General features: G+C 36.9%; 1 protein-coding gene across 2 annotated transcripts; it reads left to right on the top strand.

The window, feature by feature from the left end:
* Nucleotides 1–991: 991 nt before the first annotated feature.
* Nucleotides 992–18,369, top strand: polr1f (RNA polymerase I subunit F). Of its 2 annotated transcripts, none has more exons than XM_028818317.2 (4): nucleotides 992–1,323; nucleotides 1,687–1,828; nucleotides 4,468–4,676; nucleotides 17,794–18,369. In XM_028818317.2, exons 1-4 carry the CDS (start codon nucleotides 1,031–1,033, stop codon nucleotides 18,206–18,208), a joined length of 1,059 nt encoding a protein of 352 aa, XP_028674150.1. In that variant the 5' UTR covers nucleotides 992–1,030; the 3' UTR covers nucleotides 18,209–18,369. The 2 variants fall into 2 exon arrangements, with proteins under 2 accessions (XP_028674150.1, XP_028674151.1); XM_028818318.2 differs by having other exon boundaries at nucleotides 17,797–18,369.
* The last annotated feature ends 2,199 nt before the right edge of the window (nucleotides 18,370–20,568 follow it).

Consider the following 20,568-nt stretch of genomic DNA (forward strand, 5'->3'; position numbering starts at 1 on the left):
TGTTGTTGCTATTGTGAAAGAGAAGCAGCAAGCATGCCAGTATTTTCAAAGCTTAATAAGAAGTTGAACTTGATCAAATTTTGTTTAGAAAAAGTAATAAAGATTCATCACTTGTGAGGCACGTTTTCAATGTTGATTACAAAACTGTTAAAAAAATATGGTCACCCTAGCATAACGCTGGACACATTCAAACACACACTCACAAAATGTCAAGTTAGGCTTGATGATATGAAAAATAAAGTCAGTGGAGTTTATTACATCCAGGACTTAGACGGTGTGCAACCCAACAGTGGGCATCCATTAACATCTCAAGGCCATAAATAAAATCTCTAGAAATGTCTGACGTTCCACTGTGATTTCTCTTTCACAAATGAGCATAAGAAATTTAAACAACGGAATATAAGCAACTTTTCCTAACAGATGGATGGAGGGAAACGTATGGTGCTTCAGCAGCTCCTTATATCTATCCCTTGCCAAGAGTTTAATGCCATGAGTTTCTCCAGGTTTGGTGGCTTATAGTTTTAATGCTTGGCAGTATACAGTAGTTAACTGGCATTTGGCTGGCGGAGGCATGGACGCTCGTCTCCGACAATACCAGCTTCAAGTTTCGTAAAATGCCTTTCGGCAGTCCCCCCCTCCCAAATTACAGAAATATCAAATTTTTGTTTCCATAGACAAACTGATAGACTGATACACTCCAAACAGGTGGCAGAAACAGTATAGTTTATCTGTCTAGTGCCAGACCATAAAAAGCTTACTAGAAAGTCCAGAGCAATATAGTAAAACATTAAACATGAAAAGATATCAGTTTTAAACGACTGAGCACCAAGGAATGCTATAAAAAATAGCTGCAAATAGAAATATTACAAAATGAACAAAATAATGTCGTAACACGTTTTTATTTTCATTGCAGCATTCAATTATTCCCCTCTGCGACAGCAGAAGCTTGGAAATTCGAAAACAGGCTCGCTTTACTGCATAACAATGCGCTGTACGGCACAAGGCCACTTTCTTTACGACAGTAGGGAGCATGGCGAAAAAGAAGCATGAGGGTAAACAGCAAAATGAGAAACAGTCAGCTAATGAATGTGCTTCGGAACAGACAGCTTCTGAAGGAGTTACTTCTGAAGTAAAAGAACATGCACCCTTGACTTGTCTTATTCCTTCGTTTACTGAAGCTTGTAATTTCATCGACAAACCTTACTCCTGTTTAGTGGTGGACACTCACAGAAGGCATATTGTGTTGTCTCCTATTTACATTAAGAAGAAGAAGACAGGCATTCAGGAGCAACTCAGTGCGGAACTGCTGAAATATTCTGAAAGGTAGGCTTGTCGCCGAACGTGTTTTCCAGTTTCCCCTTCTAATCTTAGCATTTCCTGTGAGTTATCTCAGTTCTAACCTGAAGTAAACTTAAGAAAACTTTCAACAATCGTATTCCGAAAATGCTTTAGTAATGCAGTCCCACATTCTTCTTTTTCCTAGACGTATTATGTATATAGTATGTATTTAATGTTTGTTTGCCGTTCAGAAAGATAAAGTGAGCATTTTCAAGTAATTTGATTTTCTGACAACTTAAAACGCAAACAAGTATACTGTTTTAACTAGTTTTGTTTAGTACCTAATGATTTAGTATGGATCATTTGCATTTGTGTGTGTGTGGTGTGTTAACAGTTGTCTTTTTAAAGTTTAAAAGGTGTACCTGTTGCATATGATAACATACGAATACTGGGAGATTTGGGGGATATCCACGATGATCAAGGCTACATTCACATCAATATAGAAGCAGACTTTGTAATCTTCAGACCTGGCAAAGGACGGAAACTAGTGGTATGTATCGGGCCTGTTTTACGTGCTTACTTATGCCAAAATGAGCGAAAAGAAAACCTTCTGCAATAATCAGTCAAACGGTTTCACATTTATACTCTTTGAGAAGGTTATTCTAAGGATTATTGTACTGATAATGGATACGGTCGGTTTTTGCTCTCAGAACAGAGTAAATTCTTTATGAAGTGGATTCCACGAGGTGATAGAAACATTTCTTTGAGATTCTTGTCCTTTTTGATATGATTGCATCACGCAGTTTCCGTAGATTTGTCAACTGCACATTCATACTGTGAATCGCCCGTTCTACAGCAGTCCAAAAGTTTTCTACTGGATTCAGATCTGGAGACAGGGAAGGTCACTGAAGGATACTGAACTAATTATAATTATCATGTATCTGAAACCAGCATGCTGCCATTAGAAGATGTGTGGCCATGAAGGGATACTCGTAGTCGGCAACAATTTTTTCAAATAGGCTGTGCCATTCAAGTGCTAATTGATATTAATAGGCCCAACGTGTGCCAAGAAAACATTCCCCACATCACTACACCACCATCACCAGTCTAGACTGTTGACACATGGATTAATGTTGTTGGTACCAAATTCTAATCCTGTCATCTGTGCAGAAATTGAGATTCATCAGACGCGGTTATGTTCTTCAGCCTTTCAGTTTTGGTGAGCCTGTGACCACAGCAGCCTCAATTTTCTGTTCTTAGCTGACCAGAGTAGAATCCAATGTGATATTTTGCTGTTGTAGCCCATTACCTTCGGAGATGCTTTTTTGCCCACCACAGTTGTACAGAATGGTTATCTGAATTACTGTAGCCTTTCTATCAGCTGAGAACAGTCCAGCCGTTAGGCATTTCAGGTGTGCCTATTTATTTATTATTTTTTGGCATTGCACAACTGCCACATGATATGCCAGTAGATGCAATTATCTAATCAGCCTTCCTAATATTTTGTTCAGGGAGTGTTATGTGCATGTATAGAGCAACATTTAACTTTCCATCCATACTTTTATTTAATCAGTTTATTTGTGTTATCTGTATTATGATGATGATGATGATGATTATTATTATTAGGTCTAGTATATAGTGATAATGTTTTTGAAGAAGGGAGTACTGGCAGAAGCATTTGACACTTCCTAGAGTTATATCTACTGACTTGTGAATAGGTTTTATTTGTATAGACAGGCATTTCTTTGTAAATGAAATATGTTAATTACTTTAACACTTGTAAACAGTTATCAGAGTTATCTTAATGTGTTTATAGAAATTGTGGTTTTTTTTTTTTTTTTTACTTAAAAATATATATTTTTTATATTTGTACAGTCAAATAGTAATTCATTCCCTAATCATGAAACTTTCTGTACCTGGGATTCACACAAGATAAGCATTCTAGATTGCAGTCCTTAATTAATAACTGGTAGTTTTTATCTAAATGAATTGTACAGTAGGAGGAAAGAAACACTGTGATTGAAATATACCCCAGGGGAAACTGCTCCCCCTTATAAGATCTTACTCTAACACATTGTATGGATTTTATTGGTAAATCGGGCCATTTTTATATCTTAGTGATATTTTTTGTTTTGACTTGAAATGCTTTTAAAATGTCAGTTTACTGTTTTATCAGAAAGGTGTTAACAAAGCATAAACAAGTACTCAGTCTGCTCCTTTCCCCATTATATGTTTTCTTTTAGTAGTCCTTTTTCATAATTTTGTGAGTCTTTAAGGTGGGAAAATAAAGATTGGTGAAATGCAGCCACTTCCTGATTACATTTCGGTGAAATCATGTATTGTAAATATTTGAAAATGCAAAATAAATCTTGAGGGAATCTTGAGCTACTGAAATTATGGCAGAAACTATATATAGTGAATCAATGGGAATGCCATGGAAAGGATGCTGTAATAATTAAAATTGATTGCATTTCTTTGAGGAACTTGGAGAAGCTTAAATTGATTAAAGTGTATGTTATTGTAAAAGCAAAAGTTATAAAAAATGTTTTTGGCAATTGCTATGGATTTTGTTTCAATTAACCTGATTTCAAATAATTAATACTTCCACTTTTAAATCTGTTTCTTTTTTTTCCAACCATAGAGCAGTCCAAAGAAAATGAGTGATACGATATTAATAATAAAATATATGGTTCATTTCATCCCCTGTAAATCCATAAATATAATGATTAAACAATTAGGCCATCCCTCCATTTTTTAATCTACTTAATCCAGTTTAAGATTTTGGTTTGGAACCTTCCAGAAATAACCTTAGGTAAGGTGTCATGCACACTTATGCATCCACATATACACAAACTCTCGCCAGACTAATTTAAAATTGGCAGTTAATATTATGTTTGTGTGTGTGTGTTTCTATTCTCATTGTAGCAGTACAATTTCAGAGCCTGTAACCCAAAAATGGCCTTTTATCTTTTACATAAACAAGCCATAGGTGTATGTAAAGGCCCAACACACACAACATTAAACATAGATGTAATAAGTTATTGTTAATCAAGTTGAGATAAGATGCTTTGGACAATTTAGCTTAGCTTTGATTATTATTTCTAGTTTTGTACTGTGTTTATGCAAATATACCAGGTAAATATTGTTATATGTAATTTAAAATGTTTTTTTTTTTTTTCTCCTTAATAGGGAATAGTAAACAAAGTAAGCCCAACACACATAGGATGTCTCGTGCATGGATGTTTCAACGCATCTATACCAAAGCCTTGGCAAATGTCTGCAGTTACTTGGCAAGAATTTGGATGGAAACTGGGGGATAGCTTGGAGTTTGAAGTCCTGCAGTTAGATGCTGATGCTGTGGGAGTTGTTCTTATTAGAGGAAGGCTATATATAAACGGGTACGTAAAGTTATTTCCAGTCTATCAGTCTGCAAAATTAATTTAACTTATTGGTATGTAAAACTTAAATAGTATTTCCCTAACTTAATCAATGCCCTTTTATCACATAGTCTGACATAAAATATCTAAAATGCTAAATTGTAAACCATCTAGAATAAATAAACACATGCAACAACACCTGTTATAGTCGCACCCATCCCATGGCATATGTTTAGTTTAACACCACATTTTAACAAAGCGATTGCCTTTATGAGATTAGCAGGGAGCAAATACTTTTTTTTTCTTCTTCTTAAAGCATTAGCCACTTTCAGTCAGTGCCTACCTTCCAAATATCTAACATAACTGGTCCAAGTTTCTCTGAAGGCAGTGTTAGTGGTGTTGTTCATTTACTTTTGTTGAGTTATTTATTTAATAATGATTGCACATGGCTGGCACTTGCCTACTTCTTCCTCCACTTGTTTTATCACCTCTTGTTTGGGGTCATGCCTTCTGCATGGTTCGTGTGTAAGCGCTGTTAAGTTGTGCACACAGCTGATCTGAAGTACTTGCTATTAATGCTTAAAGGTTACAGATGGCGACTGTCATATTTTTGTGATATTTCTGATTAAAACTACTTGATACCCTCTTCATGATAATTTTTTGCTCAGTACCTCTGAAGATATTTTGGTTCTTGGTTCTTCATCATCCTTGTCTTTTCCTTTTTCTTTACCTAGTGTTTCTGTTTTAATCTGTTCTGATTTATTAATTGTGTTCATTGTTTATGTGGGTACGGAAAATTATCTTTATTGAAAGTTTTTTCTTAGATACTGCATTTTCCTGGAAAATACTGATTTTTATATCATATATTACAAAGATTTAAAATTTGTTAGTATTCTATATTGAAGGTGATTACAATCGAAAAGGATGTTTTTTTCTAAATTTGGCAAAAATGGATACAATATTTTGTAATAAATATCTTCAATTATTTTTAGTACTAGGGTGTTGTACCGTGTTAGTCATTATGAATGTAGAGAAAAGCCAAGCAAAATGACACCTTTTATTGGCTAACTAAAAAGATTACAATATGCAAGCTTTCGAGGCAACTCAGGCCCCTTCTTCAGGCAAGATGTAACATCTTGATTACATCTTGCCTGAAGAAGGGGCCTGAGTTGCCTCGAAAGCTTGCATATTGTAATCTTTTTAGTTAGCCAATAAAAGGTGTCATTTTGCTTGGCTTTTCTCTACATTCAATTATTGTGCAATTTAAAAAAAAAAAAAAAAAAAAAAATTTAATACAGAGCCTTTTCAAATCTCAAATGTTAAATTGTTTCAGTGATGAAAACTTGTCTAGCTTCAGATCAGAAAAGCTTCTTCCAAGTAGAAACTCCTACCACCATGTTCAGTCAGAATACATTTACACATTAAAATAGGACTCCAGTGTCTACATTTGTGCTTGGTGAGAGAACACATTGTAAGTACACCCTACTAGTGCACATATTTCTTTTGCACTGTATAACATTAGGGGGTTTTATTGTCTGAAGTATTTATCGGGGAAGAGGGTAGTGTTTTTGTTGAAGACTGAGTTTATCTCCATATCATATTCCAGCAAACCCCAAAAGTTTCTATTATCTTCACCATTTGCACACCAATTTCAAATCAAAATTGTGATTTGAAGCAATGCGATTAGCAAATCGCAAGGGCTCTGATTTAGGATATATGTTATGCAGAGTGTCTGGCCAATAGGGCTGTTAGATTGAATGTTGCTATTTAATTGTAATTTGAATTTATTAATAAAAAATAGTCTTATTCAAAGGCAAAAGCTGACATTCGATTGTAAAAGAACAGTTGTTTAATTTTATTCGCACTGCTTTTGGCATTGTGTTACTCTAGATGTGCATGCAAATCTGTTTTTTTGCTTCCATGATCGTCCTTTTCGGAATTTTGAATGGTTAGCTTGTTTTCTTCATTACTAAAACTTGCAGTTTCTGTCTCACTGCTGTACTGTTTGATGCAAAAGTCTGACCTGTTGCTTTGGGTGGTCCTCAGGGCGCCTTGAACCCTCCAAACAGATCAGTAGAGCCACCCATTAATTTTTTTTTTCTTTCAGGAAAAAATACTTTCGTATAAAATGTGCATACTTATTGATTCATAAAGAACTGAATTGGTGATTTTAAATTGTTAGGTGCCATTCTAGCAAGTATGATCAAATATCATATCCAAAATCGTTAATTGGTGCGAATAAGTAACTCTGCATTAACTTTGGGAGGAGGTTGCCCATGCATCCAAAGTTGCCAATGTGTAATGTTAATGATTAATAAGCATAGCACATCAATTTAACAAAAAAAAAAAAAAAAAATATCCTCATACATGATCTGGGCAAGGACGATCCTAACCAAGTTGTTCTGAGGGAGCTCCATATGGTGCTGGGTTTTATTTTGATTTCTTGTGCTTAGGTGCTTGTGGGTCCTGTGGTGTAGCGGGTCCACAGCTCAAGTCAAAAAGGCCACTTTTTAAATAAATAGTCACCGCACTCGTGGCTTAGAGAGGGGGAGTGGTAGTGTGGCCGAAGCGGTTTCCCGGGTGATTCGTGATGCAGATGGTCCTCGCTTAAGTGCACAGGTGAGGAGTCATCCGCATCCGTAATTGTTGCCGGGAGCTGCTGATTGTCACACCTGATCCATGTCCCCGGATCATTTAATAGAAGTGCAAGGCGGATGATGCAGAGGAAGAAACGGAAAAAGATGAACAGAGGTTACAGGAGTAGAAGAAGAAGAAAGCAGGAAGCAGGGAGGAGAAAGCTGGTGTGTGAATGAGCGAAGGTGCAACTGAGCAGTGAGCCTGGGTGTTTGGCCGGCACCACGGGAACAGTTGATTGTGGTCGCTCCCGCTGAGCATTTAGTGAAGAGCGGTAGTGACTGGAAGGAGGATGGCTCGCCGCATAAGGCCGAGAAGGCAGCGGGAATCGGGACTTGGGACGTGAAAGCCCCAGTGTGAGCGCCCTGGTCGCTGGGGAGCCCAAGTCATGGTCAGGTGAAGCCTACTGGATCCAGGGATTGGAAAGGCGAACAGACCAACTGTAGAAGGCAGAAAGGTGGTCAGGCTGCAGGTAGGGTGGCTCCCCTGGTGCATAGTCTGGATGGGAGAAGCAGGGGAGTTGCCAGCAGAAAGGCACCGGGATCTGTTTTTTAAAAGGACAGCTTCCAGCCATTATTTTAGCCTCTGGTTTTAAAAAGGATTTTTTTTTTATTGGATTTTAACCTCCACTGTTAACTCGTTTTTATTGGATTATTTTTTTATTAACTTTGAAGTACTGCACTATTTATTTGGATACTTTGATTTTAGTTTTTAATAAAAGTACTTTGCACTTTTGCACCATCCTCTTTGCTTCATTGTTGTGCCTCACTGTCCAGCTCATCGGTGACATTTCCAACGGTGTCGGGTTCAGAGCTCCCAGAAGGAAGATGAGAGCATGGAGCGGAACCCGCATTGTCACAGGTGCTTGCTGCAGAACCGCTGCTTTATTTATTTTGCCTTATTAAATATGTGCTGCCTGGCTTGGTGATGCGCAATTCTCATGTCCAGTGGGTTTAGTACAGTCTGTAGCAATGGATTAACATTCTAAAGACTGCAGAGCATTTATTGGCTGGTTTTATGATTATTTTGGAGGCCTTCGCTTAACGCTGTTCTTCAGTTAACTCTGTTGTTTGGCATCTGTGTGAGAGGTCTGCTGCACTGACGTGAGCTTGTCTGCTTTTGAAGTGACACCAACCTCTCGTTACAAATCATCTCTTTAAACTAGAACTTCATTGATTAGCATGTCAGCATCTCAGCTGTTCATTTATTTTGAAATTAGTGCTTTGTTTAAAAAAAGTGCAAAAGGATTAATTATATTTAAAATTAGAAATTCGTATTGGCTATTTCCCGCCAACAGAAATGCAAACTCTCGCTTTAAGATTTGGTGTGGGTGATGGGTTTGGCACAAGTATACTGGGGCAATTTTTCTAAATGCTTCTCTAGTGATGTAAAAGTATAATTTTGTATCTGAATAGACTGAAGGCGAAAAAGTAGATTGTATGACCCTGACTTGATACCGTGATGATCACACATTTCCTAGCAAGTCCAAAGGTGTCAACTGGCGCTTTTTTTTTTTTTTTTTTTTTTTTTTTTTTTTTTATATAACTGAATGCCGTGATATTAAATGTACCCTGCCACTGCCCACTCTGCAGTGGTCACCCCCAAAATAATAAAACAAGTTTTTTTTTTTTTTTTTTATATATATCCGCTTGATGTTCTTCTTCGTTCACTATTTTTTTTTTTTTTTTTTTTGTTCTTTGTTTCGCCTTATACAATTTCTTGTATTAGGAATTTGGTAGTTTTCGCATACCCCTTGGGGTCAGAGCACAGGGTCAGCCATTGTACAGCGCCCCTGGAGCAATTACAGGTTAAGGGCCTTGCTCAAGGGCCCAGCAGAGCAGGATCTCTTTTGGCAGTGATGGGGATTTGAACCGGCAACCTTCGGGATACCAGCGCAGATCCTTAGCCTCAGAGCCACCACTCCGCCCTTATACTCAGCCTGTTGCAGTCTTACTAACTGACTGGCCATTATTTGTCTTCATCCTTGTTAGGACAGCAAACCATAAAAACAGTCAGGAAGAAGAGACTAAATCCTTATAAGGCATACACACTGGGGTTAGTTTAGTGCTAGTGACAGTGTGGTCGTGTGTCTGAAACCAGCAAAGGTTGACGTGTTGGTGTTCTTGACAAAAAAAAATCTGTAAAGACCACAATGAGTGTTGAGAAGAAGTTCTGATGTCAGTGAAGCAAGTATTATGTAAGGCTTCTATTTTTTGGTGAAGTTTTATGTTCTATGGCAAGTGTTCTGTGGCAATTAAAGATGTAATAAATATGTCATCCTTGCATTAGACTTTAAAATACTTAATATTTTGACAGTCTTTAATATTTTAATATTCCATTGTGTTTTAAGTCTACACAGTGAATACTGAACTGAAGCTTGACTCTTAAAAATGATATCACAAATCAAATTTTATATATATATATATATATATATATATATATATATATAAATAAATCGCTTCCTCCCATTTAATTTATTTTTTTCAGATTTCAGTGTGTAATTTCAGTTTGCTCAGTTGTCATTTTTCACTCTGTTTTTAATGTTTATTTTGGTTAACAAAATGCTGTTTTAGTTGTTTTACTTCATTTTCATTAATGATAACTACCTTGTCTTGTGCTAAGGCTTCATTTCTACACCCAAAAAATAGTTTGATTTTTAAAAATACTGAATTGCTTTTGTAGTAGTTAAAATTTAAGTTGATGCTGCACAAAGCATATACGAGAAAGTATTGGAATCCTCCAAAAATTCCATTTTGAGATTTTGATGAATCACAACATTTTAGACCTCCCCGAGTCTGAAAATGCCATTTTTGGAAGTGTGTGTGTGTGTGTGTGTGAGTATGAGTATGTAAACACGATAACTTGAGTACGCTTTTACTTGGGTCAACTAAATTTTGCATACAAGTATTAGGTACAAAACTTAGATTTCTATGTTTTATTCATGTTGCTGCAGAGTCCAATTTATTCAAATTTACTTTTATAATAATTGTTCAATATATTATTTATTTTGATTTGTTGTTGATGGTTCTTTAATTTATATAATATAAAAATCATTGTTTTGCGGTTTACTCCTCAAATATCCATTCCTATATCTGAGTATACAAGGAGGTCTAAGGGAGACCACTCCTGATTTTTATATATATATATATATATATATATATATATATATATAAAATATATATACATACAGGTGCTGGTCAAAAAATTAGAATATCATGACAAAGTTGATTTTATTTCAGTAATTCCATTCAAAGAGTGAAACTTAAATATTAGATTCATTCATTACACACAGACTGATGTATTTCAAATGTTTATTTCTTTTAATGTTGATGATTATAACTGACAACTAATGAAAGTCCCAAATTCAGTATCTTGGAAAATTAGAATATCAATTAAGACCAATGCAAAAAAAGGATTTTTAGAAATGTTGGCCAACTGAAAGGTATGAACATGAAAAGTATGAGCATGTACAGCACTCAATATTTAGTTGGGGCTCCTTTGGCCTGGATTGCTGCAGCAATGCGGCGTGGCATGGAGTCGATCAGTCTGTGGCACTGCTCGGGTGTTATGAGAGCCCATGTTGCTCTGATAGTGGCCTTCAGCTCTTGTGAATTGTTGGGTCTGGCGTATTGCATCTTCCTCTTCACAGTACCCCATAGATTTTCTATGGGGTTAATGTCAGGTGAGTTTGCTGGCCAATCAAGAACAGGGATACCATGATCCTTAAACCAGGTACTGGTAGCTTTGGCACTGTGTGCAGGTGCCAGGTCCTGTTGGAAAATGAAATCTACATCTCCATAACGTTCGTCAGCAGCAGGAAGCATGAAGTGCTCTAAAACTTCCTGGTAGACGGCTGCGTTGACCTTGGACCTCAGAAAACACAATGGACCAACACCAGCAGATGACATGGCACCCCAAACCATCACTGACTGTGTAAACTTTACACTGGACCTCACGCAACATGGATTCTGTACCTCTCCTCTCTTCCTCCAGACTCTGGGACCTTGATTTCCAAAGGAAATGCAAAATTTACTTTCATCAGAGAACATAACTTTGGACCGCTCAGCAGCAGTCCAGTCCTTTTTGTCTTTAGCCCAGGCGAGATGCTTCCGACGCTGTCTCTTGTTCAAGAGTGGCTTGACACAAGGAATGCGACAGCTGAAACCCATGTCTTGCATACGTCTGTGCGTGGTGGTTCTTGAAGCACTGACTCCAGCTGCAGTCCACTCTTTGTGAATCTCCCCCACATTTTTGAATGGGTTTTGTTTCACAATCCTCTCCAGGGTGCGGTTATCCCTATTGCTTGTACACTTTTTTCTACCACATCTTGTCCTTCCCTTCGCCTCTCTATTAGTGTGCTTGGACACAGAGCTCTGTGAACAGCCAGCCTCTTTAGTAATGACCTTTTGTGTCTTGCCGTCCTTGTGCAAGGTGTCAGTGGTCGTCTTTTGGACAACTGTCAAGTCAGCAGTCTTCCCCATGATTGTGTAGCCTACAGAACTAGACTGAGAGACCATTTAAAGGCTTTTGCAGGTGTTTTGAGTTAATTAGCTGATTAGAGTGTGGCACCAGGTGTCTTCAATATTGAACCTTTTCACAATATTCTGATTTTCCGAGATACTGAATTTGGGACTTTCATTAGTTGTCAGTTAATCATCAACATTACAAGAAATAAACATTTGAAATACATCAGTCTGTGTGTAATGAATGAATCTAATATACAAGTATCACTTTTTGAATGGAATTACTGAAATAAATCAACTTTGTCATGATATTGTAATTTAATGACCAGCACCTGTATGTGTGTGTGTATATATATATAAACAGTTTATTCCAGTATATTTTGTATGTAATTGATTTGAAGCCTTTCTGATGCAGTTCACTTTTGTAACTGCAGATGGAAGCAAAATAAAGCCAGGAAAGATGACTGAAAACTGAAGCTCTGTTTTTTAAACGGAACTATTGAATTTCAGTGTTAGTATGGCTGCTGCTAATAATACAATAAATTAACTGAGCAGGGTAAATATAGTCATATCGGTAGGTAAGCACACCCTCTATACTTCTGAAATTTCGTTATTGAGGCTTAAATTGCAATCGCCTAGTCCTTGTCAAGCACTACAGTTAGATGTATCCAACTTCAGGTGACAGCACATCACAGTCAGAAGCCACATGTGATAAAGTAAATTCTTCAATTCAAAAAGCTCTGTCCTGTTTGAATTTGTTCCTCAGCCATTCAGAAGCGGATTTTCTGTAAATGCTTAATTTATTAACTTCATGTGTTTAGAACTTTATCTATATTCTTAAAAAATATGTGATGACTTTTTTCTTGGGCATTACTACAAACAACATAGAGTAAGTAACAGATTAAATGTATTTTTCATATTGAAGCGGGGTCCTCCTTTAATTCTGAATTAGTTTGTTTATAAAATTACAGCTCTTTGACAAAGAGTTTTAAACTAAAATCTGCAGATAAAATTCTCACTGACCCAGTCTAAACCAATTCTTACGTTAGTTAGAGCAAGACATTTTTCAGTATCTGACGATATTATTAGGAAGAGTAGAAAAAAGAAATATGGAACTCTAGGCTTGGTTGGAAAAAGCTCAGCTTTCATCACTTTGACCACTTTGAAGAAATCTCTTAATGTTGATTTGAATTTTTTCTGTTGATCAGTGTCAATAAAGTCAAATGAAATATAATATTTTCTAATAATAAAATGTGAAACTTTCAAGTGATATGTCCCACGGCACTTTTTTTTTTTGTATCAACATACCCCCACTCTCCAATCAATACAATACATTTAGCTGCCCATGCTTTTACTGTTTTTCTTTGTTACAAGGGATAGTTTTATGGTGCTATAGCATCTGTACTGTCACCATTCTCATACATAGTTTTCCCTAACAGATTGCCTCATGTCTTGGAGGGCAATGCAGAGTTATTCCAGCACTTGTAGTCAGAAATAAGTCTGTTACGAACTATTAGTCAGTACTATTGATTAATGATGAGCAAATCCAACTGAATTTGATTGAGTTCAGTAAAAATGTGGAAATAGTTGTGAATTTCAACAATCTCAACAAAATTTGTAGAAGTTAATGGCAAAGGACAAACTGGGTTCGTTTTATGGGGACTATAATTGTGCAGTGGTCTTTTAATAATAATAATAATAATTAATAATTTTTTACATTTATATAGCGCTTTTCTCACTACTCAAAGCGCTTAGCAATTGCAGGTTAAGGGCCTTGCTCAAGTGCCCAACAGAGCAGAGTCCCTTTTGGCATTTTATGGGATTCGAACCAGCAACCTTCCGATTGCCAGTGCAGATCCCTAGCCTCAGAGCCACCACTCCGCCTACTTTTAAATGTTCCTAAGAGCTAGGGCCGCGTCTATCAGCTGTGCTGGACTGATTATTGTGGCCAAAAATGTGACCTGAGCTGTGAGGTAACAGTGATAATCACTGTGCCTTCCTGAGATAAAATTAAGAGAATTATAAGGACACTTAAAACATTTTTATAAACCGTATCAACAGGATCAGGAAGCATGATTTCACTGAGGCTTACCCCACCTCTCATACTGAAACATTCAGGTTCCCTCACCCCCGCCACCTACCGCAATTGCTTGCTCACAACAGCTGCTGTGAAATAAGCAGAACACTAAAGCACATTTCTTCTTCATTCCTTCCTGCACTTCAATCTTGGTAATACTGTTTAAAGGGGGGGCTCACGTATATACAAAGAGACATTTCCTTTAAGAAACAAATACACAGGCACATTTTCAGTTTCCTTCTATATGTTTGATGTTTAAATGTATTCAGCTAATTTTTTATCACATTAGTAAAACAGTTCTTCTTAAATCCATAGCAGAATAAGGTTTTCATCTGATATACTGGTTAATCCGGCATACTGCCAACTACTTGGATCAGCATTATGCCCTGGCTTCTGTCCTGTCCAGCATTGGCTGCTACTGGTCTATGGTGTCATGCTTGTCTCGCAAAGCATCATGAGGTGCCAGGAAAAAAGATTGTCTAAACCTACCATGTGGTGCACTTTAATGGAAAAATTTGCCGAACAAGGTTACCTGGCAAAATCTGAATTTCGCCAATCAACACTATTATTGATATCTAGTACTGTTACATTTGACAAATTTTATTATCAAGTTGGTATTAGTTCATATGTTATCCTGGACCTGCTTTGTTCTAGACAGGGTCACAGTGAGGTAATGCCTCTCCTGGTAGCACTGACTACAAAGCATAAAGTAACTGTGGATGGACCTCTAGCATTTACTGGTGTACTGTCCTTTAATGTGTCTATTTAACCTAACATTGTGTTTTGGCCTGTGGGAAGTAACCAGAGTATTTACAGTATACTCATACACACAAGAAAACATTAGAGTTGCACAGTGGGACAAAGAATGGAACCTCTGACTCTGGAGCTCTGAGACAGCAATGCTAACAGTTGCCTCACCATCCAGTGGGGTCTAAAACGAAGACATGCAGTTTATAATGGAAATGGTCATATATTGTAGATTGCAGTAAATTCACCTCTATTGCCAGTGTCAACAAAACACTGCCTTTCAGAAGGGACATACAGAAGCATAAGAGACTAATGGGTTTCAGTGCTGTTCATGAAGCTGTAGGTTAAGACATCTGTTTTGGTTTAATTTAATCTAAGTATGGGAATGCAACTGAATATATGCCTAGATTATGAAATTCTGCATGGGATGGAGCAGACATGTAACCCTTTTGGCATGAACATGTAGCATGCAAACATAGATATAATAAGAGCCCAGACAGAAAGTTAAGTCATGTAGTTAGTAAAGCAAGATTGGATTTATTTTTTCGAAGCTTTCATAAAGGAAGAGAGACTTGTGTGCCTGTAGAAAGATTCAGTGCACGTAAAAGTACAATAGAATCTGCCAGAGTTGCACTTAGGTTCCAGAATGTGAGTAACAATGAGAGGATCGCTAAAAATGAAACACTGAAAATCTGTGGAGGGTAAAGCTGATACAGCATTGACAGGTTCAGTTTAAAGTATTACTACCCTAAGTAAGTAGCAAAAGATTTTTTTTTCTTTTTTTTTTTTTTTTTTTTTTGACATATTTTATACAGTTGATTGTGTGGGTAGATCCAACTGTCATTCTCCACTTCTGAATAAATGACATGCTGTATGTAAGAGTAAGCTGCCAGTCTTGCATACCAGATTTAAAGAGTTATGTACTAAGCTGATTAGCAACATATCTTGTAAGATGGTCTTCTCTAATAAACCATTATAACCCTTAAAACTGTAGGTCTTTCCTTTAGAGAAATTGCAAAGAAAGCTAAGATGTCCGTGAGTATAGTTTCCTATGCCATTTAAAAGTGCACCCAGAAACATTAAGATGCAGTCAAACTTTTATTTTTTTATCTGAATATTCAAGTCTGAATTTTTGCCTAATTTGGCAGTCCTTAACTGCACATAGTTCAAATTGGATAATTTGTGGCAAATTAAATCAATGTAAACAAATATAGTAAAATATTATGTTGTATGTAAAAAGTAAACATTTTAGGTGAATACACAATGGATGGTTTGAAATTCTTCATCCATGCAAGGGACAGTGTACGGAAGCAGTTAAAAAGGCTAATTGGATGTTAAGTAAAGGAAGGTTGGGTTTAAGCTATATAATATGTCAGTGGTTAGTTTGGTCTCTCTATTACAAAAACAACATAGTAGAGTAGAGAAAGTCCAGAGAAGAGCAACTAAACTGTTTTAAGGACTGGCAGGTAAGAGCTGTGAAGAACTCCTGTAAGAGGTGAACCTTTTCTGTTTAACCAAGTGGAAATTAAATCATGAACAATTGAATATTGGGGATCCAACCTCTTATTTTAAAATGAGCTGCTCATGTATAACACGAGGACACAGATTGATACTTGAGGATAAATTTCACAGATACAGTACATTAAGAAGTTATTCTTCACACAGTGAAGTGTGAACATTTTATTTGCAGTATCTAACAGCTTCTAAAATAAATTTAGACTGTATTTAATACATTTTAGAGCTGTGATTTATTCATAATGTTCCCATTTACTACAACAACTGTAACATCCATCCATCCATTTTCCAACCTGCTGAATCCGAACAAAGGGTCACGGGAGTCTGCTGGAGCCAATCCCAGCCAACACAGGGCACAAGGCAGGAACCAATCCCGGGCAGGGTGCCAACCCACCGCAGGACACACACAAACACACCCACACGCTAAGCACACACTAGGGCCAATTTAGAATCGCCAATCCACCTAACCTGCATGTCTTTGGACTGTGGGAGGAAACCCATGCAGACACGGGGAGAACATGCAAACTCCACGCAGGGAGGACCCGGGAAACATACCCAGGTCCCCAGGTCTCCCAACTGCGAGGCAGCAGCGGCGCTACCCACTGCGCCACCATGCCACCCTAACAACTGTAACATGATTTGTTTATTTAAACCTTTAAAGGAAATTAAAGTATAGTCCCAGTTTGTGTTGAGAAAAATGTCGTGATGCTCTTCACCAGTAAATTCAATTATTTGATGAAGGGGCTGGATTGTTTCCTCCTTTTCAATACCTATTTCAAAATGCCATCCTGCCAGTAGATGGAGCCTGAGAGTCATAAAACCAAAAAAGTTTGTTTTTTTGGCTGGTTGACTTTAGCCAATCGCAACTTCACATGATTTATTTGAATATAAACTGATTAATGATACAAGGCAGTACAGAAAATATTTATGGTGGAAATAGATCATTCGCAGCCTAGTACACAAGTTAACAATACATAGTTTTTAGTGAGATGTTTTGTGGGATTTTGTTTTGATCAGATAAAAGGATAACGTTTTTTATTGCATTGTTTGTTTCTTTCTTGGTGATCCTTGGCTTTTTACACAGGCAAAAATTTAAAACTCTTTAGGTAGTACTGTTGTAAGCAAAGATATGAACTAAGTTATTTTATTCAAAAAGCACTAGAGACTGAACCATGGAGCCTGTGACTAAGTACAGTTATTAGGCAAGGAATAAATCTTTACTAAATGCTACATAACTCTGTGTGATGGGGAAACCACTCGGATGTGTTAATAGCAAAAGTGTTTAATTCTGTGTTCTCTTTTCTAACTCTTCCATGTATATATTTATTTGTTTGTAAAAATGTAGAAATTTGTTGTAGCTTATCTATGCAAAAATACCAGTGTTCAGTTGGACTTTTTAACTTACTATGTTTTCAGTATGTCAAACTTTGGTTGTTTCTTGCAGTCCTGAGGTTATTTTTTTGTCCATTGATGTAAACTGAATGTTGTACTTGTTTATGGCTGTATACCCTATGATGAGTGGAATGGTATAAACAGTCCATCTCCTGCACCTGCTTTGTAACCAATTGTTTTAGGATACAGTTGTTATCTCGGTTCCAGAAGTTACATAAAATCGATGAGTGGATTTGCATGTTGGTAAAATTAATGAAAACACTGAATTTTGTCTTTTTTTTTTTTTTTTTTTATATATATATAACCACAGTAGCACATGTGAAGAATCGGCATCACAAGTTGTTGAAGATCATGAAGCCAGTAAACACCAAGATTCTGTAGACAATACACCAAATAAAAAGAAAAAAAAGAAAAGGCAAAAAGCTGAAAAGGAGGAAGAAACTGAGGACTTAACACATACTGATGATTTTGTGTGTGAAACCACTGGGCAAGAGGAGGAGTGTGATCTGAGCCAAAATGATACCAGTGAATATGTACATCATAAAAAGAAGAAAAAAAAGAGAAAACATGAAGTGGAATTAAATATAATTTCTGAAATTACTGGCAGTGACTCTAGTGGTTATCAAAGTGACAAAAAAAGTTCAAAGAATAAAAGGAAGCTCTCTGAAGGAGACGCTGAAGTGTTTTTCATGGCCCCATGTCCTAAAAAAAAGAGAAGAGAATAAAATTTTGCAGTACTGCATTTTTCTAAAACGGATACATTGTGTCCAGAGTTTGACACCAGTAACAAAATCAATGTTTATACTCTGGAAAAAATGCATTGCTATACTGAAAATGAATGAATGAATGAATGGATTAAAATAATAAATATATATTTTTTTCTCTTTCTGTTTGTGTGTGTTTTTTGTTTAAAATGTTTCTGAAGAGGGGAGCCATTTACCATTGCCTTACCGTAGTTTTTTTTTAGGAGGTGGCTTTCTAAATGTCAGACAACCACTTTTAAAATCTTTAGTAGTTCTGAGGATTTTTTCCTCTGGCCTATTCCAGTTGTTCTGGAAAGAGTTATTTGATCATTCAGTGGTTAAGTATCATCTTTATATCTCTGAACTTGTTTTTTTAACAGTTCACCCATCACCCAAACAGTCTTGCTTCTAGGATGTGCTAATATAACGATGTGATGACCAGCAATCTTGACATTCTCAAACCTGTTTAATCCAATTCAGGTTCATGAGGGACTGGAGCTGAAACCTGAGACCATAGTGTGCAATGTAGGAACCAACCTGGGACAGATGGTCTTTTTAGCATTTCAAAAACAGACAGCAGTAAAAGATTGGTTTACATCTAGAAGCCCGAAGTCCATCTGCTGATTATAATATGGAAGGAGGTTTCACATAAAAAGAAACTACAGCCAGTCAGGACAGCAGTGTTTGTTTAGCTTTTTATGGGGTGGCCCGAAAGGTTTCTTCGAACCACTTGACAACATATAAGAGTACAGAAAGAGGAGAGTGGGCACAGAGTCATGCTTGTCTCGGTTTAATTTTACTTGGGGGCTTATTTCTTTTATATTGCCTGTGCGTCTGAGCGCCTACTTATTAATGGCATCCTTAAATATTTACATTCATGTGAAAAAGTAAGTACACCCGATGAAATGTTTTTTTTCTTTAACAGTAGTGGAGTTACCAAGATTTGATCTTCAGTATCTTTAGATGGAAGTGATGTAATTGGGGAAAAACATGAAAATTTGACTTTGCAGCAATATATTCAATTGAAAATTAATGTGGATTTCATTTTCATTAAAAAGTAAGCACGCCCTTAGATGGAATGGCAGGTATTGACCCCTCAGCCATGCATTACCAGTAACAGACTACCAGTTTGTAACATCCACTGGCACAAAATTTTCCCAGTCCTTGGTGTCTTGCGTGCACAGCCTGATCCAAATTCTTCCAAAGCATCTCGATGACATTCAGATCTGGGCTTTGACTTGGCCTTTCCAGGACCCTCTCTTTCTTGTCAGCTATTCATTGGTGGATTTACTAAGATTAGGTCATTGCAATATTACAAGATCCACTTGTGGTTGAGCTTCGATTTTTTTGACAGACATTCTCATTCTTACATTCAAGTACCCTCCGGTACAATGAAGAATTCATAGTGGATTCTACGATTATGATGAGCTGCCCGGGCTCGGATGCAGCAAAGAAGCCCTAAACCATCAAATTTCCACTACCATGCTTTTCAGCTGGTATTGGGTTCATCTGGTCAAAACATTGTTTTTGGATTTCACCAAATATGTCTTCTGGTACTGTGGCCAAATAACTATTTTTTGCCTACTCTGTCCAGAAGCCCTAATCTTTGCCTAGGTGTCCATGGGCAAACTTTAGTCTTCCTCCCATGTAAATGCAGTCTCTTTCTAATGGTAAATGCCTGGACTTTGACATCAGCAGTGTCATGAGCCACCTGTAGGACCTGTAATGAAATTCGGGGGTTCTTAAGAGACTTTTGCTCTTAGGTGAAACTTCCAGAGGTGGTCTTGCCTGGAGAAGTTGGCAGTTGTTTGAAATCTCCATTTGTAGATGATCTTCCAGATAGTGGAATGGTTGGTTTCCTGTTGGTTGGTGATCTTTTTATATTCTCTCCCAGATTCATAAGATTGAAAGAGCTCTTTTGATCTAACCATGGTGATATCACACTCTTGGAAACAAAGAACAAACTAAACAATGTTCCTGAGCTTGAAGTAATCTGGGTTCCTCCATGATCCTCTCTAATGATGATCTAATTTGCACCAGATCTGATGCACCTGATTTTAATTTTTATTATCTGAGGTACTAATAAATGCAGGGTGTATTTACTATTTTCCAAATGCATAATTTTACATTGATATTGGCTTAAATTATCCACTGGACTACAAAATGTAAATGTGGCATTTGTTATATCATCGTATAGATACTCTTTAAATGAAGGTCAAATATTGATTTGTCTGTATTTGTCAAAAAAGAAAAAAATGTAACCTGTCTTCTGTTCTGTTAAGTTTTGTACCAGATGCAAACATTTCAGTGACAAGATTTTTTTTATAAGCTTTGTATAGGGT

Source organism: Erpetoichthys calabaricus, chromosome 13, assembly GCF_900747795.2.
Source record: "Erpetoichthys calabaricus chromosome 13, fErpCal1.3, whole genome shotgun sequence".
Lineage (NCBI taxonomy): Eukaryota > Metazoa > Chordata > Cladistia > Polypteriformes > Polypteridae > Erpetoichthys > Erpetoichthys calabaricus.